Source organism: Doryrhamphus excisus, linkage group LG18 (genome assembly GCF_037039965.1).
Source record: "Doryrhamphus excisus strain RoL-2023G ecotype Guam linkage group LG18, RoL_Dexc_Guam_v1.1, whole genome shotgun sequence".
Classification (NCBI taxonomy): Eukaryota; Metazoa; Chordata; class Actinopteri; order Syngnathiformes; family Syngnathidae; genus Doryrhamphus; species Doryrhamphus excisus.
Window position 1 is genome coordinate 3,717,904 of NC_136374.1, and position 16,734 is coordinate 3,734,637.

At 43.1% G+C, this 16,734-nt stretch overlaps 2 protein-coding genes across 5 annotated transcripts in view; one reads left to right on the forward strand and one right to left on the reverse strand.

The window, feature by feature from the left end:
* Positions 1-16,734, reverse strand: part of rnf123 (ring finger protein 123) — a 40,226-nt gene that overhangs the window by 3,279 nt on the left and 20,213 nt on the right. For 2 of the 3 annotated variants that reach the window (XM_058054453.2, XM_058054455.2), the window contains exons 28-37: positions 16,586-16,660; positions 15,024-15,111; positions 14,865-14,952; positions 14,702-14,786; positions 14,370-14,396; positions 12,841-12,980; positions 12,717-12,773; positions 12,523-12,654; positions 11,199-11,274; positions 11,005-11,089 (exon numbers count right to left, since the gene is read on the reverse strand). In XM_058054453.2, coding sequence (XP_057910436.2) covers positions 11,005-11,089; positions 11,199-11,274; positions 12,523-12,654; positions 12,717-12,773; positions 12,841-12,980; positions 14,370-14,396; positions 14,702-14,786; positions 14,865-14,952; positions 15,024-15,111; positions 16,586-16,660 — 853 coding nt within the window. The remainder of the gene's footprint in view (positions 1-11,004; positions 11,090-11,198; positions 11,275-12,522; positions 12,655-12,716; positions 12,774-12,840; positions 12,981-14,369; positions 14,397-14,701; positions 14,787-14,864; positions 14,953-15,023; positions 15,112-16,585; positions 16,661-16,734) is intronic. The other variant, XM_058054456.2, reaches the window with a different exon arrangement.
* Positions 428-4,649, forward strand: amigo3 (adhesion molecule with Ig-like domain 3). Of its 2 annotated transcripts, XM_078798396.1 has the most exons (3): positions 428-574; positions 659-2,321; positions 4,359-4,649. In XM_078798396.1, the coding sequence occupies exons 2-3, from the start codon at positions 939-941 to the stop codon at positions 4,437-4,439; spliced, it is 1,464 nt and encodes a 487-aa protein (XP_078654522.1). In that variant the 5' UTR covers positions 428-574; positions 659-938; the 3' UTR covers positions 4,440-4,649. The 2 variants fall into 2 exon arrangements, with proteins under 2 accessions (XP_078654522.1, XP_057910444.2); XM_058054461.2 differs by lacking the exon at positions 4,359-4,649 and having other exon boundaries at positions 659-2,924.

Here is a 16,734-nt window from a genome sequence, read left to right on the forward strand (position 1 = left end):
TACTTCCTGTAAGCACTCACGTGACAGTATTATTTGACCCCAATGACACGTCCATGGTGGCGTCCATGTATAGTTATTCAGAGTCAAAGGTCAGGCGGTGATTCAGGAGCCCATCAATGACGTGACGTGCTTCACTTTACAAATTTATCTGGAATTTTGTGCTTGTGTTGGTGTTTGTGTCAAGCTACGTGTGCACATATGTGTGTGTGTATTTACACTTGCAACAAAGTGTGCCACTGCTACAAGAAGAAACACTACAAGAAGGAGGGAGGGAGAGAGAGAGAGAGAGAGAGAGAGAGAGAGGAGAAAGGGGAGGAGCTATGGAAGCAGCTCTGAGTGGAGCACATCTGGAGGCATCCTGCTGCTCCAGCATGTGAGTGTCGGCGGCAGCGGCGGCGGCAACGGCAGCAGCAGCAGGAGAGAGAGAGGTCGCTGCGGGCTGGCAACATGTGATGTCGGCACTGGGGCGGGCCGTGGGCGGGCGCAGAGGTTCCCCCAAACACAAACATGCTGCCTGCGAGATGAAGCGGACGCACGGCGACAAGTGACGCCGCGGTCACGCCAGCGAACTGAAGTGAGTGAGACGTTTATTCAGGAGATCTGAACTCTCTACTGCATCTTCAAGTCCTATCTTCTTTCCGTTTTCGGCCATCTCCAGCAACAGGCTCGGTTCCGAGCGGTCCAGATGGCTGCGGCGCTGCCAGCAGGACGTTAAAAGCGACTTCTACAAGAGCTGACAGCTCGCTCACACGCTGAGCTGAGTGAGCACGAGGGACTGGGGTTGGATTTAAGCTTTCACCCTGGTGGCACCGCCGTGTAGCTCATATGGGTCAGGCCTGCTGCCAGAAAATATGAAGGATGCATGTTTGTTTTGGAGATAAAGAATACAAAAATGAGTTTGCTGTGACAGAAAGTGGACCAGTGGTGCTGGGGGCGTCATGTCAGCTCTTCTGTCCCCGTCGTGGAGGTCCTTCGTGGTTCTGCTCGGATGTCTCCAGCAGGTTTTGTCCATCCGGGTCGGCATCTGCCAGTCGGGACACAACTCCTCCCACACGGTCGGCTGCCTATGTGCTTCCGACATCCTGAGTTGCACCGGGCTGGGGCTGGACCACGTACCTGTAGACATCCCCGGTTCCGCTGTCACTTTGGACCTCAGCCATAATCGCTTGATTCATCTGAAGGGGGGCAGCTTTGGGGGACTGTTCCGTCTGCAGACATTACGCTTGGCGCACAACCAGCTCACAACCATCCAGCCGGGCACTTTTGGAAACTCCTCTGGAGGCCTGCTGCGCCACCTAGACCTGTCGTCCAATAAGCTGAGGGTTCTGGAGCAACACTACTTCCAGGAAATTCCTGGACTGGAGGAGCTGCTGCTCTTCAACAACCGCATGGTTCAAGTGGAGAGCGGCGCACTGGCAGTACTGGGTGGCCTCCGCAGGGTCTACCTCAGCCACAACCGACTCGCCGACTTCCCATTCTTCTCCGTTCAAGACCACAGCCACCCTCAGCTGGCCATGTTGGACCTGTCCTCAAACCACCTGCGCAAGCTGCCCCTGGAGTACTTATCAAACCTCCCCAGCAGACTCCAGCAGGGACTCTACCTTCACAACAACATGTTGGTGTGCGACTGTGCCACATTCCGAATGTTCCGTGTCTGGGAGGAGAGAGGCTTCGCGTCCGTGACGGACTTCCGGCAAGATCACACCTGCCGGGTGTACGGGATGCAACAAGGCACTGTGCGCTTCTTCCAGCATGGTGGCTTCTTCCACCAGTGCAACTTGACCGCCATGACGGCGCCACTCAGGGAGCAGCAGAGCAGTGTTGCTGTGAGCGCAGGGGGGGCGTTGCTGCTCCACTGTGCCACCACCCTGACGGGAAGACATGTCACGTTCTTCTGGGTGTCCCCCAATCAGGAGTACGTGGCGCCGCCTGGCAACAATGGCTCTCTGAAGATGTTTGCCAACGGGAGTCTGGAGATTACAGCGGCCCGAGTGGAGGACTCTGGGATCTACTGGTGCATGGCTCTGGACCAGGCACATCAGCGCAACCAGACGCAGGAAGTCAACGTGACTGTGGTGCCGCACGATGCCATCGAGACTCACGACTCTTTCAACACCGGATTCACCACCCTGCTGGGCTGCGTGGTCAGTCTGCTTCTGGTGCTCATGTACCTGTACCTTACACCCTGCAGATGCCCCCACTGCAACAAAGCGACACCCCCCGCCACCTCCGGCACGGCCAACGAGGCCGGGGTAGAGAGCGGCCAGTCCTCCATTCTCAGCCCCACCCCGCCCGCCACCACAGAGGGCCCGGGCCGCAAGGTGAGTACCAACAAACACGTGGTCTTTTTGGAGCCAATCAGAGAGCAACAAAATGGCAGGCTCGGGGTGGGACACGTAGGGCCAGGTTTACTTCTGGAACCCGAGCAGCAGCCAAAGCAGGACGTGTTCCTGGACACGCCCCTCGTGTTGCCATAGCAACAGGACTCCCTACCACATCGCCACCATCCCCACCATCACCACCCCCGTGTCACGAGAACACAAGCACCACCTTTGCTTTGCCTTCTTCCTGTTTGTCTGGCCAAGAACCATCACACTGTGACCGATGCAACACCAAAGATGGCCACACTAACAAGTCGAGGTAGGGGGCTTCTGGTCCCAAATGAAACCTTTAAAACCTTTCGTGTACCTTCCTGTCACACGGACACTGTGTCACGCAGCTAATGTTGTCCAGTAGAGGAGCTTTTTGTAAAAACAGAAGCTCGGCTTTCATTGCCAAATGCAACTTTCACCAAGGAGCACAAGAGGGACATAAATAAATGAAGACTTGTCTGTTTGGATGCTTTCACTGTACTCACTGCATCTTCCCTGCACTACCTCCACTTCCTGTCTGTCTTTGTGTCCGAATAAAGTACTATGGACGTCCCTGCGCTTGTTATTGTGAATGGAAGTGCATGACAAAGACACAGAACACTTTTCACACAATCACATGCACCACGTCTGCGGCACAGCATCGACATCATAGATCAAGAAATCAAACATGATCATCATCGGCGTGCTGATATTATCGTCTTTGCTCAAGCGTAAAACCTTTCTACTCTCCATCAGCCAGACGCTGCTCTCTAAAATCTATCTCATCAAATATTCAGCAGTCAGGAGCGTAAATACAAAGACACTTTTTCAACGACGTGCTGTAGCATGCGGTCACATGCACATCTCTGTCCACCATCACGAAGGGTCCGTGGGCTTTCCAGGAAGTCACGCTATTAATAGATGTTAGTGTGTATGTGTGCGCGCGCGACGCCATCGTGTCCTCAGCAGTAACACAAGTAGGCGGACAAAGTGCAGACCTGCTTCACTGTCATATTTGTTCATCTCCTTCAGGCTGGGTTTCCATTAGTGCACTTTCAGCATTCAGCGTATACATGTAGTACACTGACAAGTACGGTCGAAATGCAGTACCCACTTGTTGTACTCAAAACATCCCAAAAGGCTGCGTGTGCAGGCAAGGATCCTAACTACCGTCAATCACCACTATCTTGGCAACATAAAGGAAGGGGAGGGGCTAACTCCAGTGGTTACAGTTCACCCTTAAAAAGGAGAGAAAAGGAAGTGGATATTGATATTATTTTTGGTAAGAAATGGATTTGGGACAGCAGTACTTTCAAGAATTAAATACAGTAATCCCTCATTTCTGTCGGTTAATCGGTTCCAGACACAACTTTGATAAGTCCTTATTATAAACAAATATTTTCATATTTCGAACCTATTTATCGCCTTCTAAATACACTTTCTAACACTACTAGAGCACTCTAGACAAGAAATAACACCCCTATAGTTGCCTTTACACTCCTATTACCCAATTTAGTAGACATCACTGACACTGTCTGTTAGCATAGCATGTTTCACCGACCAGCGTATAATACTACATATCATCCCGTCTTTGAATGTGTCTTCTGAATGCCTTATATTTATTATTTTACTTACCATTTTTATGGTTGAAAATCGTTTGGACAAGAAATATGTATGTGCATATTTTTTGACCACAAAAAAAATTATATTTTAATTATAATTATTATAATTTAATTATTATTATTTTAATTATTTTTTATATTTTTCAATATTTGACTTCACATCACAGCAAAGGAGACTCATTAGCATCGCTTAGCTTGTGACTAAGCCACAGAGATACGCTCCTAGAGTTGCCGTCGATGAGAAAGACACCCCCCCCATCTGATGTCAAGAAAGGGCAGGCCTAAGGGTGCTGTCAATCAAACAGGGACTTGACCCTCAATAATTGCCTTGACTTGACGCTGACGTCATCTTTCTTAGAGTGTAACGTGTAACGCTGTCTTCCAGGTGCGTGGGTTTGAGCTCTACTCTGTCTGGATGGCCCCCCGCTCGTCCACCGTCAGCGCGACTGCTTTCTCTTCATTCTGACTTCCTCCACCCACCCGGAGTGCTGCTCCCCTGTTTCCATGGAAACACAGCGGGACAAGACGGGAAAACATGCTCCTTGGCCACGGCGATACGACGCGTACGTTCGGCGTGTCACATGACCAATCACGTGGTCAAAGCTGTCGCACAAGCAAGTTCGCGGGGAAGCGGAGCTAAAGATGATCAACACTAATTGAATATTACATCATCATTATCATTGGCGAGTACGCCCACTTTTAGTGTCGCATGACGAAGCTGTGTCCGCCATTTTGGAACAGCGTGCACACAGCCAGCGGAGGCCGCTCGTGATTTACTGCCGTTTTCGCTCCTGTGCGTGATAGATGGTGACGGGGAAAGTGCCGAGTCAGCATGGGCTGGTGGCGTTTTCCCAGAGAAAATGATTCAGCGATGGAAGGTCGACCGACAGTGAAAGCCAATCCTGAGGGATGAAAGCCATCCAGCAGCAACACCGGCAAGCCACTATTTTCAGTGACAGTCGCTCGATAAGTTGCATCAATCAATAAAGTATCCCTTTCGGAAGAAACTTTGCTATGGAAGCTGGAAGGGAAGAATAGATTTACATTTACTATCGTATAGCATTAGCACGGGCTTCTTCTGGTCCCACATGAAGGGGAAGCCTTCCGGACTGATTGGGATCAGGCTACATCCTGAAAAAGGATCCTCCCCGCTGAGCCGGCGCGGCACACAAGCAATAAGAGCAAATAAAGCAATAAAGATCCCAGCTGGCTGAGCTCATGTCCGCCAAAGACAACAAGAAGCTCAGAGCGCTGCTAAGCTAATCAGCGCCGCCCACAATCTAATCTACGCCGACTGCTCGCGGCTCCTCTGGTCTTCCAGCCTCCAGTAATGGACAATAATTAGCACCATTGATTTTCACGCTGGGCAAGGCGGGGGCACCATGCATGTGTGTTTTTTGTTGTTGTGGGGGGGGTGTTGGCTTTGTTCGTAGTCCAGAGACATGGAGATGATGGGCAGATGAAGCATGGCCATTAACAGGCTGTGTTGGGGCTACCTGTTGGCCCTGACTCATAAACACATTATCACGGGACTGTCTTTGAATGCGTAATTAATACATTGTTTTGGCTTTATTGCTCACATATTTAGCCAGTATCCACACCCCTCTAGATTGTTTTTTTTCAATAAAGCGCCTAGCGACAACTTTTTTTGGTCTCATTTGGGTACGCATGTGTCACTCTTCTCATCGAGCACCCTGTCGAAAAGTACTCACAGTACTTGGTCGTGACAGAAAAAAAAGTAAAAAATAAAAACAAAAAATAATTTTTTAATCAAATTAATCTATTTTCAAATTAATTAATCATGATTAATCACCACTTGCCACTAATGTGTGAAATATGCAACATTTTTTGCTAAATGAAATGGACAAAGATAAATAAAATGACAATTATATTTATTTGGGGGCGGCATGGCGGTCGAGTGGTTAGGGCGCAGACCTCACAGCTAGGAGACCAGGGTTCAATTCCACCCTCGACCATCTCTGTGTGGAGAGTGCATGTTCTCCCCGTGCACGCGTGCGTTTTCAATTCCACCCTCGGCCATCTCTGTGTGGAGTTTGCATGTTCTCCCCGTGCACGCGTGCGTTTACTCCGGTTTCCCCCCACATTCCAAAAACATGCTAGGTTATTTGCCGACTCCATTGTGCCTTCCTATATTGACTAAACATGAACAGTCTTGTATGGGCTGCACGGGGATCGAGTGGTTAGCGCGCAGGTCTCACAGCTAGGAAACCTGAGTTCGATTCCACTCTCATTCCTTCCACATTCCAAAAACTTGCAAGGACTCCAAATTGTCCATAGGTATTAATGTGAGTGTGAATGGTTGTTTGTCTATATGTGCCCTGTGATTGGCTGGCGATCAGTCCAGGGTGTACTCTGCCTCTCGCCCGATGTTAGTTTGCATTGGAATTGGACCTGGTCGAGGTCCAACTGGAGCACCGCCTCGCTTATTGACTACAAGCAAACACGGCAGAACCTATTAGCGCAGCAATGCTGCATTCTTAGGAATGAGTCCGGTACACGACCTGCGGCTGTTCGGGGCACCTCCGGGGCAAAGGGTCCTACTCAGCAAAACCGTGTGCCGTTTGGGTGCACGTTCACAAGCGACAGAGCCCGGAACACAAGTGCAATAAGACTGGTTCCAGTAATTAGGATTGGCCTCCTGCAGCTTGTTGCCATGGCTACAGCGTTGATGCTGTTCCTGTGACTGTGTGGTGACAGACTGGATCAGAACATCCAATCTCACATATCTGCAGTGTGACAACTAGAAACATTCAATCAGTATCCAGTTATGATGCGATGTGTGGCTTCCATGGTCAGATAGTATAGAAGATGATGGTGGTGGTGGTGATGATGTTGGTGCAGAGTCAGCAGGATGGCGAAGTGTGCAAAGTCATGTTGCTGATGAGTCCAGATCAATAAGTACATTACATGTGGGCATCCTGATGGAAGTCCAAAGAGGAGTCCTTGATGGACATCGATCAGCCCAAAGTGGAAAGTGCACAGCAGTAATGTGCGCTCGCCACGTGCACGGGGGAGCCTAAAAAGCTGCACACTGACACGCCATTAAACAATAAGTTGAAACGGCAGCCCCATTGCAAGTCTTTACACCAGGGTTCTAGTTTTTTTTTTTTTACACTTGAAGTTATTTTTATCAGTCATATTTTTTTTACACTTTGAATTATTTACACTTCACTTATAAAACTTCAATTCATTTCCATTTGAATTGTTCTGAATGTTCTTAATGTTTATTTTTTCTGTACTTTTTTCTGTATTTTTCTGTACTTTTTAAGTCATTGTTATTTTCCTTAAATTTTTATTTTAGTCATTTAAAATTTATATTTATTTCCATTATTGTTATGCTTTTAACTCATTTATTTGTTTTTTTTAATGTTTTATTAATTTTTATTTTCCTCTACACTTTTAAAGGTATTTTATTTGCATCTTTTTACATATCCAATTTTTATTTTTTTTAGCATTTTTGTTATTTTTATTGTTTGTGTTTTTATCATTTTTTATTTTTTGTGTTTTTATTGAAGTAATTGTTATTTTCATTTATTTTTTTATTTTAGTCATTTAAACTTTCTATTTATTTCCATTATTGTTATGCTTTTAACTCATTTATTTGTTTTTTAAAAAATGTTTTATTAATTTTTATTTTCCTCTACACTTTTAAAGGCATTTTATTTGCATCTTTTTACTTATCTAATTTGTATTTTTAATCATTTTTGTTATTTTTATTTTTTGTGTTTTTATTGAAGTAAGTGTTATTTTCATTAAATTTTTTCATTTGAGTCATTTAAAATTTCTATTTATTTCCATTATTGTTATGCTTTTAACTCATTTATTTTTTTTTTTTATATTTTCTTAATTTTTATTTTCCTCTACACTTTTAAAGGCATTTTATTTGCATCTTTTTACTTATCTAATTTGTATTTTTAATCATTTTTGTTATTTTTATTTTTTGTGTTTTTATTGAAGTAAGTGTTATTTTCATTAAATTTTTTCATTTGAGTCATTTAAAATTTCTATTTATTTCCATTATTGTTATGCTTTTAACTCATTTATTATTTTTTTTTTATATTTTCTTAATTTTTATTTTCCTCTACACTTTTAAAGGCATTTTATTTGCATCTTTTTACTTATCTAATTTGTATTTTTTTAAAATCATTTTTGTTATTTTTATTTTTTGTGTTTTTATTGAAATAATTGTTATTTTCATTTAATTTTTTCATTTTAGTCATTTAAAATTTCTATTTATTTCCATTATTGTTATGCTTTTAACGCATTGGTTTTTTAAAAAATGTTTTAATTTTTATTTTCCTCTACACTTTTAAAGGCATTTTATTTGCATCTTTTTACTTATCTAATTTGTATTTTTTTTTTCATTTTTGTTATTTTTATTTTTTGTGTTTTTATTGAAGTAATTGTTACTTTCATTTAATTTTCCATTTTAGTCATTTAAAATTTCGAATTATTTCCATTATTTTTAGTCACTTCCTTTTTTAAAATGTTTTTGTCATTTCTTATATTAATTTCTATTCTATTCTGTACACTCTTAAGGCATGTTTATTTGCATTAATTATTTTATGTTATTATTATATTTTAATTTGTGATTTGTTTGTGTTTAAGTCATTAAACATTTGTGGGTTTTTTCCATTTTAGTAAAAAAAAATTCACTTTTAATAAAATAATTGAGTTGTATTTTTTATTCTTTATTACGCTTTTAAAAGTTATTATTTTTTGGTCTTTATTCAAGTCATTTGTCATCTTTTAAAACATTAATACACATAATTATGTAATAATGTCCAAAGTGCATTTTAAATGAATTTATTATGACATTTTGTCAAGTAAATGAGGAGGAAAATGACTAAATTAAGACTCAATATGTCTTGGAAATAAGTCAGCCTTTATTTGTATATTCCATATTTTAATGTAATTTTTGTCTTGCTATCAGCAACCCACCCAGAATGGATCCGCTGCCCACTTTTGGGTCCCGACCCACCAGTTGAAACCCCTCTTTAAGCGTCACCTATTCCTCTCTCCTGCTGACACACTGATTCTTTATAGCGACTCCTAGCCATGCAACGTCAATTAAGGCACGGAGAGGCTTCCTGTGTGTGTCCCATCATGCACCACACTCTCCGCCAGCGCTCTCATCCAAACCTCACCACTTCACTTTGGCTGCTGAGAGGCCTAACAGCAGCAGGGACGCCAGGAGGGGAACGTGAGAGAGCAGCGAGTCGGCATCACGTTCACACATAAACGAGCACGCACAACTGTTGCTCCAATCAGACGCCACAGAAGATCCAAAACCTCCAACAATGTCATGGAGAAAAATCGTTATTTGTTTGCCATCAAATCTCGGGTTTCCAACATGATTTGGGTTGCCGGGGTTTTTGTACACTGTCTTGTTACGGTCCAATATTGCATGTATGTATTTGGATTGCACGGAACAAACAGCTGTATTTACATTGAATCTTGTGGAATTAATAAAGATGTGGACATGACACTCCCATATGGTGATACTTTATATACTGTTACAGTTATATACTGTACTTCAACAGTACCTGCAGTACCTGCAATACTAGCTTTACTAGCTTTGTCATATTTGCGGTTTTATTTTTAATTTCCAAACTTTAACTTTGTAAATTTTCTTCTCATAATGTAGACGACTTCATTCCCGCAATACTTTGATTTTATTGCCAAAATATTTCAACTTTTTCACCATATATTTCCCCATATATTCATTCATTCATTTTCTACCGCTTTTTCCTCACGAGGGTCGCGGGGGGTCCTGGAGCCTATCCCAGCTGTCTTCGGGCGAGAGGCGGGGTACACCCTGGACTGGTCTCCAGCCAATCACAGGGCACATATAGACAAACAACCATTCACACTCACATTCATACCTATGGACAATTTGGAGTCACCTAGCATGTTTTTGGAATGTGGGAGGAGTACCCGGAGAACGGGTGAACACGTGTGCACGGGAGAACATGCAAACTCCACACAGAGATGGCCGAGGGTGGGAAGCGAACCCTGATCTCCTAGCTGTGAGGTCTGCACGCTAACCACTAGACCGCCGTGCCACCCTTCCCCATATATAATTTATTTTGTTTGTTTCTCATACATTTCATCATTTTAAAAAAATATTGTTGAACATTCTTAAATACTTCAACTGTGCTTCTAAAACTCATATTGAGTTTATTATATTATGACTAACACGTACTATTATTATGACTAACTTCCTCATAATATGATTATTTTTTATTATTATTATTGTTACATTTTTTTCAGTTAGATTAAGATTTTTTTCTCTTAATATTTTTACTTTACTTTTGTGAAACTACATCTGTTTTTTTTCAATTTCCGATGCTGCTTCCCCCAAAATATTTCAACTATCTTGTAAATTTATCATTTAATTTTAAAACAATTTTGACTTCATTCTCATAACGTAATTTTTTTCCACAAACAAATTTTAGTAAAATGACACTATTGTTTTCCTCCTGAGATTACATTATTCTTGTAAAATGACTAAAATGACTCTCAAAACTTTTGACTTGATCTTAATTGTTGCTGCTTCCATGTTATTTCTTTCTGTACCAAAGCACTTGATGCCGACATCATCATCATGTCATGAGAAGAGCCTCATGTCAGCTTATTCTCACCGTGTTGTTACAGCTTGTATTGAAGTTCCTTCATGCTGCATGCCGACAAAGCACTATGACCATGAAACAGGCACACACTGTAGTGTGTGTGTGTGTGAGTGTGTGTGTGTGTGTGTGTGTGTGTGTGTGTGTGTGGCCACATTTAAAGCATACTAACAGTGTTTTGTCAGCAGATGACAGTGGAGGGGTGGGTGTGTTGAAACGACATCAACAGTTGCAGCACGCGCTCAGTGCACATGGGACCACACTCATGCTCAAAACAACTGGACAGAAAGCCGATATGGACGTGCGCCTGACGAGGAGCTTACACGTCTGAACGATACTTGAGGGAAATTGAGAGTGGAGAAAAAGGAAAAAAGGTCTCACCCTTGACGGTCGCCATCCACCAGGACTCGAACCAAGATGCCCGTGACAGCCACCAGGATGGGGTAGTGATCGACACTCTCCAGACCTGAAACAACATAGCCTATTCCTTAAAATCATTTGGAGGGCGTCAAGGGTGGGTTGTCTATTGCCTTGCTTTAGGGCACTTTTAGACTGGCATCTGTGTGTGCGTGTACCTGGCAATCTCAAGTTGACGACGCGGTCAAAAAGGTTCTTCTCTGCGGTCACTCTATTTAGCACCTGGTTCAGCAGCTGCAGGACAGAAGAAGGCTTGTTTATTTGGAATATACCATTATCAAAATAAAAAGAGTCATCTTATATGGTAATGGTTATATTTCATTTGAACATGCATCAGATTACAATTGAGTGCATCCCATAATCCAGTGGTCTCAAACACGCGGCCCGCGGGTCAAATGTGGCCCGCAGGACACTAGTTTGAAGCCCCCGCCTTGATATGAAAGTTTAATGTTAGTGCGGCCCGCGCAAGTTTGATAGACCTCACAGCTAGGAGACCAGGGTTCAACTCCACCCTCGGGCATCTCTGTGTGGAGTTTGCATGTTCTCCCCGTGCATGCGTGGGTTTTCTCTGGGTACTCCGGTTTCCTCCCACATTCCAAAAACATGCTAGGTTAATTGGCGACTCCAAATTGTCCATAGGTATGAATGTGAGTGTGAATGGTTGTTTGTCTATATGTGCCCTGTGATTGGCTGCCGACCAGTCCAGGGTGTACCCCGCCTCTCGCCCAAAGACAGCTGGGATAGGCTCCAGCACCCCCGCGACCCTCATGAGGAAAAAGCGGTAGAAAATGAATGAATGAATAATGTTCATGTTAAAGGTTAAATAACTGTTAATAGTTATCCTCCCTATCCGTGTGGAAGTGGTAAGTTTTTGGCTATTTAAGTTTAAAGGAAATAACTTGGAGGCTACCGTTTAGGACGCTAGCTCTCTAGTTTGCGAGTTAGCATGTGTCTCAAGACCCTGCAGTTGCGCAATATGTTGTAAATAAAAAGAGTATAAATGTGACTATAGTCGTGTTTTGTCATGTTTACAGGGCTCTAATAATGCTTTATTAATTTTAATCTGAAAAAAATTATTTGTCTACCCACCAACTATATATGTAATTTAATTATTTTTAATAATTTTTTAATTATTTGCCGTTTTATTATTATTATATTTATTACTGATTGATTGATTTTCTTTATTCTTGATCTTATTTTGTGTAGAAAAATAAAAATTAAGATATTTGAGAACAGTGGAATGTTTTATCAGAACTTTTATTGTAGAAAATCGGAACCAAAGCAAAGTTTATTCATTTTTCTGTTTGCGGGCCAGCCTCGCCCAGACCTCAGCTCCAGTGGCCCTCAGGTAAATTGAGTTTGAGACCCCTGGTATAGGGTATAAAATACAGGGGTCCACACCAGACTCGAGCACTCACTTAACCCAGAACCAAGACCAGAATTTGCTACAGTGTGAATGGGTAAATGTCCCGTGTGACTCACCTGAGCCAGCCGGCGAAGCAGGAGCTCGGCGGACGGACGCGACCAGTCCAAAAAGATCTCTGGAACCAGAGTGACCGTCATCTCCAGAACCCTCAGTAGACTGACGGACAGGTCAAAACAAGTGGCGCACACCTGGCATGTGCAGGAAGTCATTGAGGTGACATTGTCAATCACGATGTGGTTAATAACGTCACCTTCAGCTGACGCGTATCTACAAAGTTCCTCTCTGGACGCTCGGCTGCCTGCTGGATCTGCAAGGAGAAGAAGAAGGTGTAGTGTGCACGTCTGTAGAACCAGCATCGTCGGGTGTGCCGTCACCTCCTGGATCATGCCGATGAACTCGGAAAAAGCCCAGTTGAGCTGGTTGAGAACGCTGTTGAGGAAGGAGGCGGCCATGTCTTTGTCCACACTCAGCAGCTGGGCCATGTGTCTCTGCAGCAGCAGCGAGGGACACGGCTCTAAACCAATCAGACGAGAGAGGACAGACAGACCCCCTGAGTGTGGGCCCCAGAGCACAGTGGACGTAAACGTCTAGAATCAGCAATCAGAGATGGATGCTATCACTGTGAAGTCTCAGGAAAGGCAATGGCACCGAGGCAGGTGTCCATGGGGGTGGGGCGGCGGGTGGGGGGGGGGGGGGGGGGGGGGCTTGGGCGGGGGGGTTACGTCGAATAGGCCGACTCTGGCCTGCCACCAGGAAGAAAGGAACTGATGTGCTTGAAGCATCATGATTAGTCGCCAGCCAATCACAGGGCACATATAGACAAACAACCATTCACACTCACATTCATACCTATGGACAATTTGGAGTCGCCAATTAACCTAGCATGTTTTTGGAATGTGGGAGGAAACCGGAGTACCCGGAGAAAACCCACTCATGCACTGGGAGAACATGCAAACTCCACACAGAAGATGGCCGAGGGTGGAATTGAACCCTGGTCTCCTAGCTGTGAGGTCTGCGCGCTAACCACTCCTTGTAGGTACGTACGCTAAAGTTTGGAAGTGGACTCCGATGACGATGGCACACAGGGCGGGAATAACAATTGTACAAATGCAAAGCGGAAAAAGAAAACTATGGAAGACTGTTTTTCCAATACTGAAAGAGAAACAAAATAATCCAGACTAAGCTAAAAGTTAAAATGATCATATTAAAAAGTCATAATTATGTAGAAATTTTAATAATAAATAGAAAGTCAAATATTATCAGCTTGCCATAATATAATATAATATAAGTTACAAAGTCATAACTATAAGATAAGAAAAGATAAGATATGTCTGATTAGTCCCACAAGAGGACATTTCAGGTTTACAACAGTACAAGTCACAGGTTTATTGCATGTTATTGCACGGTTATTGGACAGGACTTTTGGAGCAATTTTTATTAGACACTAGGATAGGAAAATCATATTTACGAAAAAACGACAATCAAAATTTTGAGCTAAAAATTTCTATATTTTAAAATACAAACTGCACATGTGCATCTCAGAATTTAGACTTTTTGCACGATTATTGGACAGGACTTTTGGAGTTGTTTTTATTAGACACTAGGGTAGGAAAATCATATTTATGAAATGAAAAAAGACAGACAATCAAAATTTTGAGCAAAAAATTTCTATTATAAAATACAAACTGCACATGTGCATCTCGGAATTTAGACTTTATCTCATAATTTCGATTTGCCTATCGCATAATTATGACTTTTAATGTAAAAGATTTGACTTTTAATGTCATAATTATGACTTTTTATCTCATAATTTCACCTTGCAATCGCAGTATTTTTTTCTTTCAGTGGCGGAAACCGGCTTCCATAGGAAACTAACAGGATTGCTGAAAATAGAAGAACTTACTTTGGAAACTAGCAATGGACAAATCCCCTGCATCGCATGCAAAGAAGAAAAACGTGCATCACCGTGCAGGAAGCACAAACATGCAGGAACAAAAAATCAATCACGCATAACTCATGCCTGACTGGCCTATTTCCATGCTCTCGGCCTATGTGAGAAACAGCTGTAGCATCATCATGACAACATGACTGATTCACCAAGAAACTTCCCATCATTGATGAGGAAAACAATGAGGGAGTGTTTCCGTCAAGAGGTGGAAGAAGCATCATGGATTTCTTTGATGAGGGATGGTCATCATCACCATGGCAACATGTGGTAAACCTGCATTAGCGTACTCTGGAGGCTGGGAAGGTTGGCGTCTTCTGGTTTGGTCTTCAGCAGGTGAGGCAAGCGAGTATACCGGTAGCCAAAACCACAACCCTGCAAGACACGGCACACGCCTTCCATGACGGCGTCCACGGCCCCGCTCGCGTCGTACACGTGCTTTGCGACACTCACCCTCCACAGCCTGACAAGAATCCAGTTGGTCTGGGCCCAGGGTCTCTGCTCGTACGGCGCCAGCAGGTTCCTCATCATGGCGACGCGTCTGAAACACACCGCAAGGTGACATGGGCAAAGAGTCTGAAGACACGTGGCCACCATGTGGGCTGCACTCACTGCTCCTCCGGAATCCTCTCCACCGCCCTCAGGGATTGGGGGTAGCAGACGTAGCTGGCGAGCGCCTGCATCAGTGAGTCTTTGATGTCTGCAGGAATATTCACACAAGAACTTTCTCACTGGCTCAGTGTCAAAACAGTATGCTTTGTTGCTGCATTTGTTTATCATATTAATATTAGTACACAATAATACTGCTCAAGGTTAGAGGCCTCGTCTCCAATACAAGTCCACCACATGCTTATTACCTGATTCAAATAGCATAGGTTCTCTCAGTGTGTGAGTCTAACCGGGGTGGGTTATGTGCCTTCCTATATTGACTAAGCATGAACAGTCTTGTATGGGCTACACGGTGGAAGAGTGGTTAGCACTCAAGTCTCACAGCTAGGAAACCCGAGTTCAATTCCACTCTCAGCTGAGAGTGTGGAGTTTGCATGATCTCCCCGTGCATGCGTGGGTTTCCTCCAGGTATTCCAGTTTCCTACCACATTCCAAAAACATGCTAGGTTAATTGGCGACTCCAAATTGTCCATAGGTATGAATGTGAGTGGGAATGGTTGTTACAGTACGTACAGCAGGGGTCTCAAACCCAGAAAAAATTATTACCTTTGATTAATGTTCATGTTAAAGGTTAAATAACTGTTAATAGTTATCCTCCCTATCGGTGTGGAAGTGGTAAGTTTTGGCTATTTAAGTTTAAAGGAAATAACTTCAAGGCGACCGTTTAGGTCGCTAGCTCTCTAGTTTGCGAGTTAGCATGTGTCTAAAAGACCCTGCAGTTGCGCAATATGTTGTAAATAAAAAGAGTATAAATGTGACTATAGTCGTGTTTTGTCATGTCTACAGGGCTCTAATAATGCTTTGTTATTTTTCATCAGAAAAAAATCATTTGTCTACCCACCAACTATATGTGGTTTCTTAAGTTTTTATTATTTGCAGTTTTATTATTATTATTATTATTATATTTATTTATGACTGATTGATTGATTTTCTTTATTCTTGATTTGTTTATTTATTTTTCATCTTATTTTGTGCAGAAAAATAAAAATTAAGATATTTGAGAACAGTGGAATGTTTTATCAGAGCTTTACTTGTAGAAAATCGGAACCAAAGCACTGAAAAAGTTTGTACATTTTTCTGTTTTTAATATATGCGTTTTTTTTTTTTTTTGGAAAACCTGATGCGGCCCAGCCTTGCCTAGACCTTAGCTCCAGTGGCCCCCAGGTAAATTGAGTTTGAGACCCCTGACGGACAGTATACAGTAATCTGGGTTTTACAGCGTAGAAAAGAAGTTTTTATTTTCCTTAAAATTAGTTAATAGTTAGAATGTTTTATGTTAATTGGCAACTCCAAATTGTCCATAGGTATGAATGTGAGCGTGAATGCTTGTTTGTCTGTATGTGCCCTGTGATTGGCTGACCATCAGTCCATGTCCATGTATTATTATTCTCAAAGAACCAGTCTGGTTTCTCATCTATTTTGCAGCTAAGAGCAGATTTTCCCTCGAACGTTTGTAATAAGTACGTGTTACACAGGAAGCTTTTTATGTCGCACTTCCTGTTTACCTGTTCCAATAATGCGTGGGTCTGCAAAGTGCTTGGAGAGGATGGCAGCCAGCTGAGTCAAAGTTTCCTCGTAGCCTGGCGGGACATCAGCGTGATTACAACGGTGATGCGGGTGTGGTGCTGCTGTCAAACAGGAAGCTGAGGGTGTC

Excerpts from the sequence above, each read along its gene's own strand:
- amigo3 (XM_058054461.2), top strand. The coding sequence starts at position 939 with ATGTCAGCTCTTCTGTCCCCGTCGTGGAGGTCCTTCGTGGTTCTGCTC.